The sequence below is a fragment of the Poecilia mexicana genome, unplaced genomic scaffold (assembly GCF_051168715.1).
Source record: "Poecilia mexicana isolate PSO_F unplaced genomic scaffold, ASM5116871v1 scaffold_23, whole genome shotgun sequence".
Classification (NCBI taxonomy): domain Eukaryota; kingdom Metazoa; phylum Chordata; class Actinopteri; order Cyprinodontiformes; family Poeciliidae; genus Poecilia; species Poecilia mexicana.
The window spans coordinates 2,080,906-2,096,084 of record NW_028263392.1 but is presented as its reverse complement, the minus strand read 5'-3'; the positions used below and the strand labels follow the sequence as shown (position 1 = coordinate 2,096,084).

Genomic DNA, 15,179 nt, shown 5'->3' with positions numbered 1-15,179 from the left:
TTGGAACTTCCTGCGTAAAGACAAAAACATGGAGACTATTTTATTTCCTTCGGAATGCACTATATTTTATCCGACCCCAAAATTTACAGAAGTTCCAGCATTTAAATCAACTGGAGGGCTGCAGAAGAATTAGCACCATTGATTCAAGAACTTCCATTATAGATAATTGTCTGATCTTGTCATGAGGGCTTGCAGTATCATCACAAGTGGTTATTGTCTCGATTTCATTTCTAATGGTTTTGCATTGCATGTTCATTTAAACAAAACTGGCTCTGTTAGTGACGAGGAACCCTGTGGTGTTGCTACCTGGAAGTCTATGAGGATGTCAATCCTGTTTGTGTTTTACAGTAAAAGCTAAACTCAAACTATCCAGGTTACACACCTAAATGCTTCCTCTCAGGGCTGATAGCATAAAAGGAGTATTTCCTTTCATCTCGCTGTCAGCATCTTGGCTCCAGCTATTAGAGCAGGCGACCTCCGCCGTGCCCTGTAATGTGTCAGGTCAAGTCTTTTTATCTTCAGCCGTAGCTGCCTCTTTTCTTCTCCTTTTCTACTTTTCTCACCACTCCCCCTTCCTCTCTTTTTGTTCCTACATATACCTCTCTCTCAGCATGACCTGAGTCTGAGGGTCTGATGCTGCTCTGCTATCGCCAGCTTTTATCTTTTGCCGTGTTTACGGTCCTGTGTCTAAGTACAGTTACCACATCAGCAGTGCCAACAGGAACCAATTTGTAACAGTTGATCAAATATTTTTGACTCTTGGATTCATTTCATTTTTTTTCTTTTTACTGATCATATGTGTGTCATTCGCCGTCATTGTCATGTGGACACTTGTAAATGTTTCACCCCAACTCTTAACTATAGAATTGTAATGTACTGATGAGTTACGTTATAAGTAATAAATGTGATTCCCACATTTATTTGTGGATATCACAGGTAAATGTGATTTCCATGGTGATGGATGTCAACATATTGAAAGTCTTGTGAAATCCCTGTGGTGGTTTGCACTGTTGCCATGGAAAAAGCCGTACCTTGGTGGCTCAGTCAGCATTGGTGGATCTGCGTCGTGTTGATCTGAGTAAACATAAAAAATCCGAGGCGACGCCTCACCCTGTGCATCTGTACCGTTCTCCTGGCCCTCGGTTGGTGTTAATTTCATCAGGATTCTTGTCAAGTAGGTGAATAAAACAAGTGAACTAGAAACAAGTCAGTGTAACATAATCAGGACATTATGAGATGCAGGGTAAAGACTTTAAACAACTCTCTCACTACCAACACTGATATGTATCTACTGAAATGCCCATTATGGAGCCTGTGTGAGCTGTGGAAACTTGTCAGGTTTGGTTTCTGATGTTTATTAGATGGTGAGTCAGATTTGATAAAACTGTAAATTGAGAAAATTCTGTGTATGGAATGTGAGCTGCAGCTGTCTGATTTATTTTTATTTTATTTTTGTTTTCGGCAGACCTATGAAGACACTGTTGCAGTAATCAATGCGACTGAAGATAAACACTTGGATGAGTTTCTCTAGATCTTGCTTGAAAATTAATTCTTTAATCCTGGAAATGTTCTTCAGGTGATAGAAGGCCGACTTTGTAACTGTCTATATGATGCTGAAGGTTCAGGTCAAAGTTCATCTCTACTCCCAGATTTCAGTACCTGATCTCTAGTTTCTAGCTGTAATAACGGAAAATGTGCTTTGACTCTAGATTGTTTAGAGTCCTCTTCAGGTCAAATAATAATAATAATAATAGCTTCTGTTCATCTGAAGAAAGTTGTGGCTTATCCACAATTAGATTGGTTCTAATCATCGACTGAGCACTTGAATGGGTTCATAGTCTTTTAGTGACATCATACAGGGATGTTGGACCTGTTGCCCAGGCGACCCTTTCTCTGATAAGCAGAAGGCAGTAGTTGAATAGGAGAATGTATGATGTGAGAAAATCATCATAAGCCTTTTTTTTCTTTAAGGAGCAGCATTTTGTCATAATGTTATACCCTCATAATAAACATTCCTGGAGTGTTGCCTTGATTCTTTCATGCATTTTTGAGAAATCCCTTAATCTCCTTTGGCAACCATTCAGCTGTGCAAAATGCCTGGGTGAACCTTGATCCACCTTTGAGGAAAACTCTCCTCCTCCATGCTGTCGTTTCCTCCTCTTTGACTCCCCAACTCAGCTCCTTCAGACTAGCTAGCAGCAACCCTAACCCTAACCCCTAACCCTAACCCTGAGCTCATTATACGAGCTACTTTAACTTTAACTCTGGTTAAAAATTTTTTTAAAGGGTTAATAGAGAAGCCAAGTTGTGATGACTTCATGAAGGTACAGTTCTGAAAGAGCAGGAGCTTCTTAAACAGACAAAGGCCCAGTTTTATCTTTTAGCATTTTTATACTTGATTGTGCTATTTAATGTCAGTATGTGCCTGGAAAACACATTATACTGCCTCTTTAAGAAATGAAATAATAGGTAGGTCCGATATTAAAACTTGATTTATCTGAAACATCTTAATGTAGCAAAAACAGAAGAAATGTGTAGGAATGTATTACAGTAGTAAACATGAACCAGGGAGAGCTTTACTTTGCCTACAGATTGGAGACAGCTTTTGTCCAGATAGACTTCTGTTTCTCTAAATCTCCGTTTTGGGTTTGTCTCAAGTTTTGGTTTTACTCTCCTGATATCCTGGCATGCAGCTCAGGTTTTTTTTTTTTTTCCACCATTGTATTTGCTTGGTTTGCTTTCAGCTGGTAGGGACATCCTTCACTGGTTTGCATCTTGTTCAGCTTGCGCTCCGGCTGCCTGTTGGATGTGCTGCGGTTGTGGCGGCACAGCAGTCAGGAATTTCAGAGGGAATTCTTGTTTGGCGTCTGTTCTGAGGTTTGTCATTCTAATAGCAGAGAAGACTCGTCAGACCTTTCATTTCAGCGCTCGCTCCCTCTTGTTTTCATCTTCTGCTATCGGAGCCCCAGTTAGAATACAGACTATAATTGGCGCTTAATTGCTGCCGTGGCAACAGGTTTTTTTTTTTCTTTTTGAGCCTGCGAGCTCCGCTACCAAACCAATATAGTGCGCCCACACTTTTCCATTCCTCATTTCCATCCAGGCTTGTGTTTTTGGTGCAGGGATAAACGGTAGTAAACTTTTCCTACTAATCACGCCGCTCTTTGTGCCTGTGACATATGTGTTTGCATTCTGCTCCAGTGCATTTACACACCAGCTGTAATAAATCCCCATCCATCACGCCTTACCTCCTGTTGTCATATTGATTCAGATCAGCAGCTTTCCCACCTGCCGTTTGGAACACCAGCAATTATCCAAACATCATTTTAATCCATTTAAAGTCCAATAAATTTGAAAGTTGAGTCACATTTTCCATATTATGTTTCTCTCTTCTAACCAGTAGAGCAGATTCCTGTAGATTTAGAAACCATTAGGAGTTCTGAGTGGGAACAAAATGTGTCTGGGTGTTGTCAGAGCATCCTTTTAAGGAAACTGGTGGAGGTTTTATGAGTCATTGTGTTGACTTCGAATTTCATGGAGTCAATCTGGAAGGTTTACCAAAATCGATAAATGGCTAATTCAAGACATAGCACCAGTTTTGTTTTTTGTTTTTTTGAAGCTTAACAACTTGGACACATTTTCTGTGTCATGATAATACATTCTGCTGGACGTTGAATTGTCTCAGTAATTATTGCAATAAACAATACTATTGTTCTTTGGAGATTATTTACTGGTAATACACTGATAATGGCCCTGTAAACTTTAATTTCTGTAAGGAACACTTAATACTGGAACTGGAGGATGTTTTAAATATCCAGTAAAACAGAACAACCAAAAACAAAATAAAACAGCATTAAACACTAATTCCAATTAAAAACATTAATAAAATGGACTATGATATAAAGAAAACTTCCATCAGAATGAATATTATCGAGCTCATATTAATTTACCATGCAGTTAACTGATTAATTGCAAAATTGGAAAAAAATTCTAGATTGGATATTGTTGACAATGTGACCAATCCACAAGGGCAGATCTATTAATTCTAATTCTATGCTTCGTGCTCAGACCGATGTCACGCTTTATTTATCTTACATTTTATTTAGAACTTATAATTGCACTTTCTGAACCATTTGAAAGAAGGTTTCTTGTAGGTTTTTTTATATATATATTTGAGCAAGATAACCAACCTGTTGTTTTGTCAGTTTCAGTTTTTCTATTATTTATTTTACATTGGCTGTTGTACTGACTGAACAAATGAAAGTTGTATCGTTTTTACATCTTTGGCCAAGCTTGTGAAACAATTAGTCTATTTAAGTGTGCTGTACTGGTGCAGAGTTAACATATAAATTGTAGTACAATACTTCTATGTCAGAGTTGTTTTTAAAAAAGGGAATTGCTTCAAGTCCATTTCAGCTGTTTTTCTTTATGAGATTGTATTGGACGACATTAAACTGCAGATATGGATATCAGTGCATTGCTAGGTACAGTGGAGGATCTGTGATGCTGTGGGCCTGTTTCTCTTCCAAATGCCTGGGCAACCTTGTTAAGTTGCAACAATAGTAATCGAATTGTGATAGTTATGCAAATTGATTTTTGACGCACCCCTACTTACAGCCCTCCAATGCTATTGAACTCAAGATATTCTGCTTATTAGAGTTTCCAAACCTCTTAAATCTTTCCATTCTGCTTGTTATTCCCTTCAGCTCATTTTTCCAATGTGCGTCGGGTTTCCCCTACATGTTTTTCCCCTCTTCAAGCGCATCCTAGGAAACGGTAAATCGGAGCCTTCTTGTCACCACGACGACACACACCTCTGGCAGACCGCTTTGTATTCAGGGAGCTCAGGAAGATAACGGTGTGTGTGTGTGTGTGTGTGTGTGTGTGTGTGTGTGTGTGTGTGTGTGTGTGTGTGTGTGTGTGTGTGTGTGTGTGTGAATACGGCTCTGACGTTAGCGGCGAGCCGTGTGATTGTCCTTGTCCACGCTCAGTCATTATCGGGCCTTTTGCTGTGACGACGTGTGTGTGAACGACCTCCATTCAGCGGCTCCCATTTCTGCTTTGATTAAACTGCTAATTATTGACGGGGCAGGAGCAGACCTGCTGAGCTGCATGTGTGTCTGTGTGTGTGTGTGTGTGTGCGTGTGTGTGTGAGCCACGTTAACAGATTCTTTCACAGTTGTCTTTGGGTAATGTCTCCTGTCCTTCAGTTCTTATTGATTGTTGGAGATTTTATTGTCAGCATAAGACTGAAGTTGTGCATCTTAGAAGCTATGCATCCGGTTACATCTGGAATTTAGCTAGTTAATCATTTCAGAAGAAGAACAGTTAAACATGGTGGTGGTAGAGTGATGGTCTGTGTCTGCTTTGCTGACTTGCTGTAATTGGTGAATCCACGAACGTCTCCTTTAGGACGTTCTCCTAATGGAGAACATCAGTTTGTGACCTTAACTCTAAGCACACTTGGGTTCTGCAGCAGGACAATGATCCAAATAACACCTCCATTCTGAACCGCAGAAAATTAGAGTCGTGATTCTTATGGGAATCAATTTTTTCGACACACCTTCATTTAAAACCTGTCATGATCCGTGTTTCTGTGTGTTGTTTTTTTCTGTGTAGTCCTGTTCACTGTGAGTCTGTCTCTGCGTCTTCCCCGTTGATTGTTTCCCAGGTGTGTCTCATTCCCTTGATTACCCCGTGTGTATTTAAATCCACCTGTTGTCTTTGTCTCTCGTCGGATCCTTGTCGTTTGGTTGTCGTATGTCGCCTGTTTCTCCGTGCTGTTCCCCGTTGTTCCGTTCTTGGATTATTTATTATTAAAATCATCACTTTTCACCTACCTCCTGGGTCCGCGTGTGTCCTCATCCTCACCACCAACCACCATTCCTGACAAAACCCTCAAACCCAGTTGAGTTAAAACAAGAGTTTCCTCTACAGTGATGGAAAAGATTATTTAGGTTTCCATGCAACTGTCATGCAAAATTTAAGTGGACTTTTGAAATGTGGCTGAACAGCAAAATACGAATTTGGTGTAATTCCATCTACTGGTTTGGAGTAAATCAACCAGGCTACACAAAGCATAACTTCATCAGATTTTGATATAACGCATGGATGTAATTAACAGGAAGTAGACGTCTCAAACTACCATGGACCACACATGTAAAAAAGATGAGAGTCCTGATCTCCGTGGTGAAGGTTTGGACTTAAAAATATCTGTCGTGTTTCCAGATAGGCACAGACCCTCTTCTGGATCTCAATGGGAGCATTCCACCACATCCATCCCAGCTTACAGTACCTGTCACCGGCCACTGTAGTCTGCAGCTCTCCCCTTTGTCACGGAGGTTTGAACTTTAAAGTTTTAATTTTCTTTCTGTGCCTCTTTTAAGCCACAGACTGACCAGTGGATGTGAGGATTTACTACGTCAGAACTTGATTGGCAAATATGTTTCCATCTCCCCTTTAGCACTTTTTCAGAAAAACCCACAACCACCGGAAGCGAGCGTTAAAACCTTTTCTGTGATATTGTGTTAGTTTTTTTTCAAATTTTGCCATTTTCTATCAGCCTTTTCTAATGCGATACTTCAAAATTTATTACAAACGCTCAATGACAGTTTTTACCTCTACAGGTGGCAGAAGCCAGTATGAGGTTTAGCCTTTCATTTGAGACCAGGTTGGTTTGGATTAATGTCTTTCTTTAATGAATGAAATCATCATTTTTGAATTCACTTTGGTTATATTCATCAGACCTTAAATTTTGTTTTGTTGATCTGAAACGTCTGGAATAATTGGACTCATATATTTTGACATTGAGGCGTAACGTCTACCAATGCTCTCTACAAGAAATATCGAAATAAAAATCTATGAAGTCAAACATGAATTAGATGATTTCAAAACCTTTTTTTTTTTTTTTTTTTTTTTTTTTTTTGAGTGGATGGATTTCCAGCTTGACGTCGACGGCTGCTGTCTGTCCCCACGTCAAACGTGTCACTTCCACCTCGTCGGCCGACTCCAGTCTCTCCCTCTCTGTGTGTGTGAGCATGTGTACGCCTTTGGAGACAGACTGTTTCCCTGTTGGATACGCGCTCCATCGCGAAACACTCTCGCACACGCCATCGTTGCCAACACTGTTTTTCTTTTCTTTTTCTTTTCTCCCCGGCAGCAGAGCAGCACTGACACAATTACACAGGTTCATAGAAGAGGGAATTCAATCATCGTTGCCGTAGGTAACAGCAGCAAAGCGGGGACTTCCAGCCAGTCCAAACATACGTTGAAGTCGGCTGCCGGTCCTCCAGTCAGGTGGACCCCGCTGGTCCTTCAGCCTGTGCTTTGGAGTTGCAAAAGCAAATGACTTTCAGGTTTGAAATAAAGTAAATTTGTTCTGATTGTGCTTCTGACATGTTGCCGTATGCAGTTTTTCCCTCATTCGCATTTTCCTTATGTTGCTTCTGTGTAATTGTGTGATTTATTGGGATTTTCTGTGCATAACTGTGGAAGTGGAAGTGCATCTTATTTAAAATGTATCTTTATTATTATAAAAATTTATTTTACATCAAGGTACAAGATACATCATATTACTCATTACATTAGTGGAAAAAATATAAATCAGGGATCCAGAGCGCGTGACGTCACGTTGTGTCTGTAAGTGTTTTTAGAGGGGGTCTCACATAGTCGCAGGTTTCAGCTGTTCACTAGTGGTTCTGGTACCCGCTGTATGAAACACCGGCGGTCCACTGTGTGTCCTGTTCTACAAGTTATTGTATGTTACGGACGCAGCAGCCGAGTGGATGAAGGTGTCCTGGTCAGATGAGTCCAAAATGAAGCTTCTTGAACAAATTCCAGTTCATAAATTCCAGTTATGAGAAAAAAAGATGTTCGACAAAGTCCTGACTAACTGTAATTAGCAATAAATATTCAGCTTATATGTACGTGGCTAAGTTAATAATCTCGCTTATTAACGTGATTGAGTTAATGTTAAAGGGAGAAGACTGGTTTTGTGCGTTTTCACAGCCTGAGGACCAGATGTGCTCTTTAGTTTGTTTGTATGACATTTGATGCTCATCCCAGGAGGCAGCAGGCTAGAAAGGCCGAGCCTGGGAGTGTTTTTTTTTATCTTCCATGACTCTCATGTTTGCTCTCGGCTCCCTACCACATTAGAGCTTATTGTTCACTGAACAATATTACTTTCCCCATAATCAGCTGTGGTTTTGGCCTTGAAAGGAATATAGTTTCCACTACGTGTTCGACTCCCTCTAACTCAACCTACGCGCAATATTTTATAGATTTTTCTTCAGATGAAATTGAGTAATGGACTCTACACTTGTTCAATGTGAATCTAGACATGAATCAAGAATTACATATTTTTTCCAAACAAATCTGGATGAAACTAAACATTGGCTTTATAAAATTCCAGATTTCCAAGACATAATCAAACACATACTGCCTTCGAGGGTGTCATGATGTATGTTTTTTTGTTATTTATTTATAAAATAAATTTATGTAGAAGGAGCATCAGGAATTAGATGAAACACCTTCATTGTGTGTGAAAGCAGACAGGTGTTGTGGTACAAAGTGCTGACTTGGCATGTATGCCTAAGGTGGACGAGTGTATTTATCAGACAGTGTCCACTGATTGTTTTTGCTTCACTTGTTCTGTAATACTCTGCTGTCGTTTGCAGAAAGAGTTGTGTTTCCATTACAAATGTGTGCAACATTTAGTTCATATTCCTCTAATGTTAAAGAAACAGAGTTGAGAATATCCAAACTGAAACTAACTTCACCGCAGTGTTTCCACTTGCTTCAACCTGCATTATCGTCTCAGTTGGACATTCAGGACAATACTGTAGAAAATCTGCACAAACTGAGATAATGCTTTGCATAGCCTGGCTGATTCACTCCGAAATCGCCTTACTTACACTGTCCTGGGGTTTTTTCCCCGCCATTTTAAAAATTTGATGAAAATTCACACGACTGTGGAATGGATAAAAAGTGAGAGTGAAATTTTTCACTCTGTGTTTGAAGAAAAATAAAAACGTTTTCATGTGGCCAGAGCTGAAAGCCATTACTGTCGTATTTCCTTGCTCCTTGACCTGCAAACTGACAAAACTCAGCAAAGGTGGTAAAACAGATCTGCGGCCTTGGAGAGAATACATGTTTAGTTAGGAAAAAGAAAAAAAAAAGAAAGAAAGAAAGCAAGTACCAACAACCTCTCCAGCTCCCAAATCTGTTTCCTTGCTAACACCTCAGAAACATTTCTGCTGCCAAAACTCAGACTGTGAAATTTCAGCCTCCAAAACCACGGCAACAATCTGTGCAGAGCTCTGTTGTGAGTCTGCTTTTTTTCATCACACATAAATGCCTCTTTTATCGTGGAACACAAACATTAGAGAAAGAAAATAATGATCCCGACACAAAGCGCAAAGGTAAACAGGTTGCGACGCCTCTTGTGATGATTAATGCTGCAGCTGTGAATGCCTCACAGCCACCGAGGGCGCCCATTCATGTTGCTCCATCTCCGGGGGTAATGAATGAAACGCTCCGAGCTTTGTGTGTTGTTCCGAGTTTGTGTGTAGGCGTGTGTGTGTGTGCGCCTTACAAATTGCATGTGTCGCTCGTTTTGTCGGCCCTTGATGTCACCAGAACCCCAACATCCGTTATCGGGGCTGGCAAGTGTGAGCATTCATGAGTCAATTGAAGTAATCTTATCGGTTTGCAGACAGTCCACCTCAATCGCCCAGGGCAACAGACGCTATGATCACTTGTCACTCTGAAAGATTTGCGAGAGACTAAGGGAGATTGGCAGGAGAGGCGGTGGAGGTGAGAAGAGAGAGGGAGTCATTGCTAAACAGATGGAAATGCACCGACTGCAGCAGGGCAGCGACGGGCAGCGGGTCTGCGTTGGCATGCGGGCACCGTGAACACGGCTCTGCCTGCAGGCTGATGGACAGCTCGCAGAATGTGCCGCGCTCTGACTGACTCCGGGGCTTTCTGTGAGGCACACATTGATGCAAAAAAAAGAGAGAGTTCATTCACAGCAGCCGCTTTTCACTTTGAAGGAGAAGCCTTAAATACACATGCACGCACAGAAACACCAACAGTCACATTCACCAAAATTAACTGTGTACTGGTATCTAGCAATAGCAAACTCAAGTTAAATTTGTGTCACAAGTACACTGCCATGAATTAGTTTTACCTGTTGAATTACTTTACATGAGCTCAGGTGTGAATGTTTTTTTAATTCTTTATTTTTTCACTAAAAGTAGTTAGTCTCACAACAAATACGAGTGTGGCATGATTTTGACTTCCGAGGTTGACACAAACGTAGCATTAGCCATGCTAAAAATCTTCCTCCATTGAGCCAGGCCATTACCTTCCTACACAATTCCTCTTTATTCTCATCTCCCTTCAGTGTTCCGTCTGGTATTTCCCCCATTGATTTTGATTTCTCTGGTTACATTTCAACCAGACCAACCACCGAACAGATGGACGATTTGAACAATTAAGGTGGGAGTGTGAGGAATGGTTAAGATCTTTTATTGCTGACAAAGATGTTGTTCAGCTCTGCATCTCAGTGGTTGATGGTTGTTTTCAGCTTATGCAATTTCTGGGTAGCTTCATAGCGTAGCTGACGCATTACAGCCATCACGGCTAAATGTTAGTGATTGGTTAGAATCAGATCCAGTTGTTTCAAACCTCAACAGAGTCCACGCCTCCAGGAAGGGTCTAGAGCCTCAGAACAAAGTGAAAAGTTGAACAAGAGGCCGTTTTTTTTTGTTTTTTTTTTTTTTTACCAGACTAGTCTCACATATGTATACTACCACATTAGCTTGGATTCCTACAGAACTTGTAGACAAATTTTGTGAGAAAACAAGGAAATTGAAAGGCTCTGGTTAGATTGCTAGCTGAATTCCTGCAGTCTGGTTGTTCTCGCTGCGGGTTGCCGATACCACCGAAAAGAGATAAGGGCGCATGCACCGTGTTTACTCTGATACGCCAGTGAGTCTGAGGGCAGATCAACAAAGGAGCCACCACTCGCTTCAGGCAGATTAACTCGCAATGGGCTCATCTTCATTCATCGCCCCGCTTGTCGACACGACGCGCACACACACACATTCACAAAACACACACACAAAGGGATCTTAAGAGCTGAAAAACACAGATGTTTGCCCTACTGCCGGTGCTGTCCTTTTATGTCGTTAAGAAAGGAAAGTCGAAAGTGTCACATTGGTGCACATTCACACAGCAGTGCAATTTTCCGAATATTTCTGATGACTGGATAAACATTGCACTTGTCGTGAATTGCATCTTTAGGACAAAATAGCTGAAATCATGAAGCATGAGATTGAAATGGAGTGTGTTTCCTTTGTTCCGTCAGAGGGGCGTTTTCAGAGGTGGTCCTGGCCCAGGAGAAGCTGACCGGCCGCATGTTCGCCGTCAAATGCATCCCCAAGAAGGCGCTGAAGGGGAAGGAGAGCAGCATCGAGAACGAGATCGCAGTGCTGAGGAGGTGAGCGCAGTCACACCACCACACACACAACTACTGGTTACCGGGGAAACTGTGGATCTCCTCTGTTACTTCCACGCAAAATACCCCCCACCCGCCTCCATACATCCATCTATGCATCCATCCTTCCCCTCCCCTGTCAGCCCTTGCCTGCAGGTCACGATGCACAGCTCAAACACACATCACACACACCAGGGCTGTGCAGCTTCACAAACACAATCGGATCAAAGAAAATTGAGTTATTATTGAATTATTTTGACCTGTAGTTTCGGGAGAATACTTGTCCATTTTCTTTTAATTTTGAAAAAAAAAAAAAGTGCCGTTAGATTTATAAGCAGAAAACAGAGAGCCAACAAATCGGTTGTTCTTTAACTTAAAACAAATGAAATTTCGCAACTTGCTAGACTATTACGTACTGCAAGTTATGTTTAAATACATTAAGATATTTACAGAAAACAGAAAAAAAGTCTGTTTGACTGTGGACCCAATCCGTCTAAAGGAACCAAGGAGATACATTTTTACTGAAAATAATAAAATCTAATATTTTATCAAAGAATAATGAACTACATTCAATTAGTAGAGTACTGAATCATTACAAATATGTATATTTTTTGTAATTATTAGTTTTACTTTGCCTTTTTTGTGTTTGCATCAATATGTATGGTTGATTTATACTTGGTTGCTTATGGTGTAGTGAATTGACTTTTGACAGAAGGCGTAGATTACAGACGCACTGCATGTTATTGTTTACATCCGGATATTTTGCGAATGTGCACAACGCTGGAGGACGAAAAGATGATTCTTTTACTGGCCATCTGTAGCTGCGCTGTGGTGGTAGAACAGTCCCATTAACAAAATGAAACCTGCAAATGTAGGTTTTATCAAATTAGAAGAAAAAAAACAGTTCAACAACTAAAAAGCACTCATACTATTCTTTTATCTTGCTCTCTGTATTGGCTACACATCACACAGACCTGTTGCTATAGCAACTAACTGACAACAACTCCACTGATGTGTCAGGATCCAACACCAAAAAACATGCAAGCATTTCCCACACAAAGAACAGAACATTCAGTCTATTACAGTATTATGTTTTCAGACCTTATGTTTATTTTGCGATTATTAATAAGTGGTCGTCTGAACACAGCAGTGCTTGATTAGCCAATTTAAACACCTGCTCTACTGATGATATGTCAGAGAGTTGGTGTGTGTGTCATTTAGGTTTTTACTGAACCTAAACACACAATTCCACATCATATCTACACCTTAATATTATCAAAGTCAAGCTAGCATAACAGCTCTCCCTCGCTATTTTTTCCTTTAAATATTTTTTTTCTGCCCTTGTTATCTAGTTGTTGTAGTGTTGACAATTAATAGCAACGGTGTCTCTTTTTATTTTCTATATAACTTGTACTTTAAAGATTTAGCGTGTTATGTTGACAACTTCACACCTAAACCAATGGTAGTCTGAGCAGTTTTCTGCCATCCAGGAAGAAATGCGCAAGTGTCTTTTATAGACACTTGCGCAACGTGACTATAAAAGATGTTTTTCTCCCAACTACTCCTTTGCATTCAAAATTTTCGTTTATGTCACCATGTTTATTTTAAACTATAAATGACTTAGATAAACAAATAATTAAATTAATGATTGTTATTTTAATATAAGGCATGTTTTTGCACAATGAACCCCTGAATAGCTGTGGGAAAAATTCAGGCCTCATATCAGAAATCTGTATTCTTTGTGAATGGACAGAGCATCACGCCTGCCGAACCTCCAATTAGGGCTGCATATCTCCCAATCCAGCTGTGAGAACAATAGTGGATCTGAACGCTCTGAGCATTGGGGACAAAGACGACTCTCCCTCACCACCGGTCCCACCGCGGTTAGTGTCACACCAGCTGCTGCCCGTTGCACATCCTGGTGGCACCGTAATGACAGAAGATGTCTATGTTTAGCAGTAGAAAGTGGCCCCAAAGGCAACGCCAATGCAATGTGTAATTTCAGCTTTTGAGGCTGATGCTGGGAACACAAACGCCACGCCGATCACAAACCCCTGAATGCAGCTTGTATTTGTGCGTGCGTGCGTGCGTGCGTGCGTGCGTGCGTGCGTGCGTGCGTGCGTGCGTGCGTGCGTGCGTGCGTGGTGTTGATGTATAAAACCGTGCAGAGCAGCTTATGTTTTGACACATATCATATGCTGCTAGTGTGTGTTGGTCTTTAGTCGTGCGGTTCAACTCTGCCAGACTCAAGCTATTCTGCTTTTGTGTGGAATGTGTGCGCCTTCAAAGACAGGAGTTTATTTTTCACTCGTAGCCCCAGGCATCAAATATAAATTAAAAAAATATTTCAGATCCCTGTTTAAAGATTCCAGTCTGTGAGAAGAAATAATTATTTCATCCTTTATATGCTTCAAATAAGAGGAGCCGATGAAAAATGTATTTTACTGGTAAGGCTAACATGTATTAATAAATCTTGAAGGTTTTCACAAGTTGATTAAAGCTACAGTTGAGCATATTGGACTGTATGAACTTTCTAAATGTGTGCAGAAGATTGGAATTAATTGGACTGGTCTGAGTTTCATCTAAACCCATATAACTGGGCTTAAATTGGACCTTGCAAAGTGCTCTGAGTTTGGATTCTCTGTAATTTGGTGCTCTATAAATAAATAAATTACAGGGATCCAAACACACATCTCTGCTGGGTGTTCATGGGGTTGTAAGTATGCATTAGACTTATTTACCAGATACATTGGGGGAAATATTAGATTCCTTGTTGATTTTGAATGTTTCTCTACGAGTGTGTGTGTGTGTGTGTGTGTGTGTGTAATTTTATTGTGGTTCTACTTTAATATAACAATATCAGCCAGAAATACATTAAAAAAAACAAATAATTTGAGAGTCACTGAGGGGAAATTGTGGTTCAAGTTATCTATTCATGTGGCATACAGATCGATCAATCAGCCAATCGACTGCTGGTACTAATGACCTCAGCTTAAAAGAATACCTTTCAACAGAATTGATTTCTTTTTCATTCCATACCATAGACCAAAGAACTGTCAAAGGAATGCTAGGAAAGGCTAAATATGGTCTTTAGAGGAGTTATTCCTGAAGGAGGCTGTGTGTTTTCACCTTGGCGTCTATCCCCTCCGTAACACAGCCAATACAATCTACCACTAGAGTCTTGGGGTTGAGATCATGGGCGTTGCAAAGATAGGTAGTTGTACTGTACTGTGCCATCACTGTGGCCCCTGTCTGTCTCCACGCCATTGTTCCAGGTTCATACATCATTCCATTCAGTTCATGAGCTCTAATACTTTCACTTTTCATACTAGAAGCAACCCATAAGTTACAAATCAAAGCTTTGCAGTAAAATGTTGCTCTGGTGACATCTTCCTGAAATGATTGCCTTAGCCAACAACTACTACTAAAATCACTGATGTAGAGATACAGAAGGTTATCAGGGTTCCACATTAGTCCAGCTGAGATAAAGAGTAAATGAAAGGTATAGATAGGCACTTCTCTATGCAGTCATAGAGAAGTATTAAAGTGATGCACTTGTGTATGCTGTGACAATAGAGAATGATGCAATTAAATATGCTGAGGTTACTAATTTGTCTCTGCAGAGGGACATTAGAGAAAATTGTAATTGCCAATAGTAATAAGAGAGATAGACAGAGAG

The 15,179-nt window shown here is 40.5% G+C and overlaps 1 protein-coding gene across 1 annotated transcript in view; it reads left to right on the top strand.

Moving 5' to 3' along the window:
- Positions 1-15,179, top strand: part of camk1da (calcium/calmodulin-dependent protein kinase 1Da) — a 64,610-nt gene that overhangs the window by 15,219 nt on the left and 34,212 nt on the right. Inside the window, exon 2 of the mRNA XM_088003135.1 lies at positions 11,372-11,503. Coding sequence (XP_087859261.1) covers positions 11,372-11,503 — 132 coding nt within the window. The remainder of the gene's footprint in view (positions 1-11,371; positions 11,504-15,179) is intronic.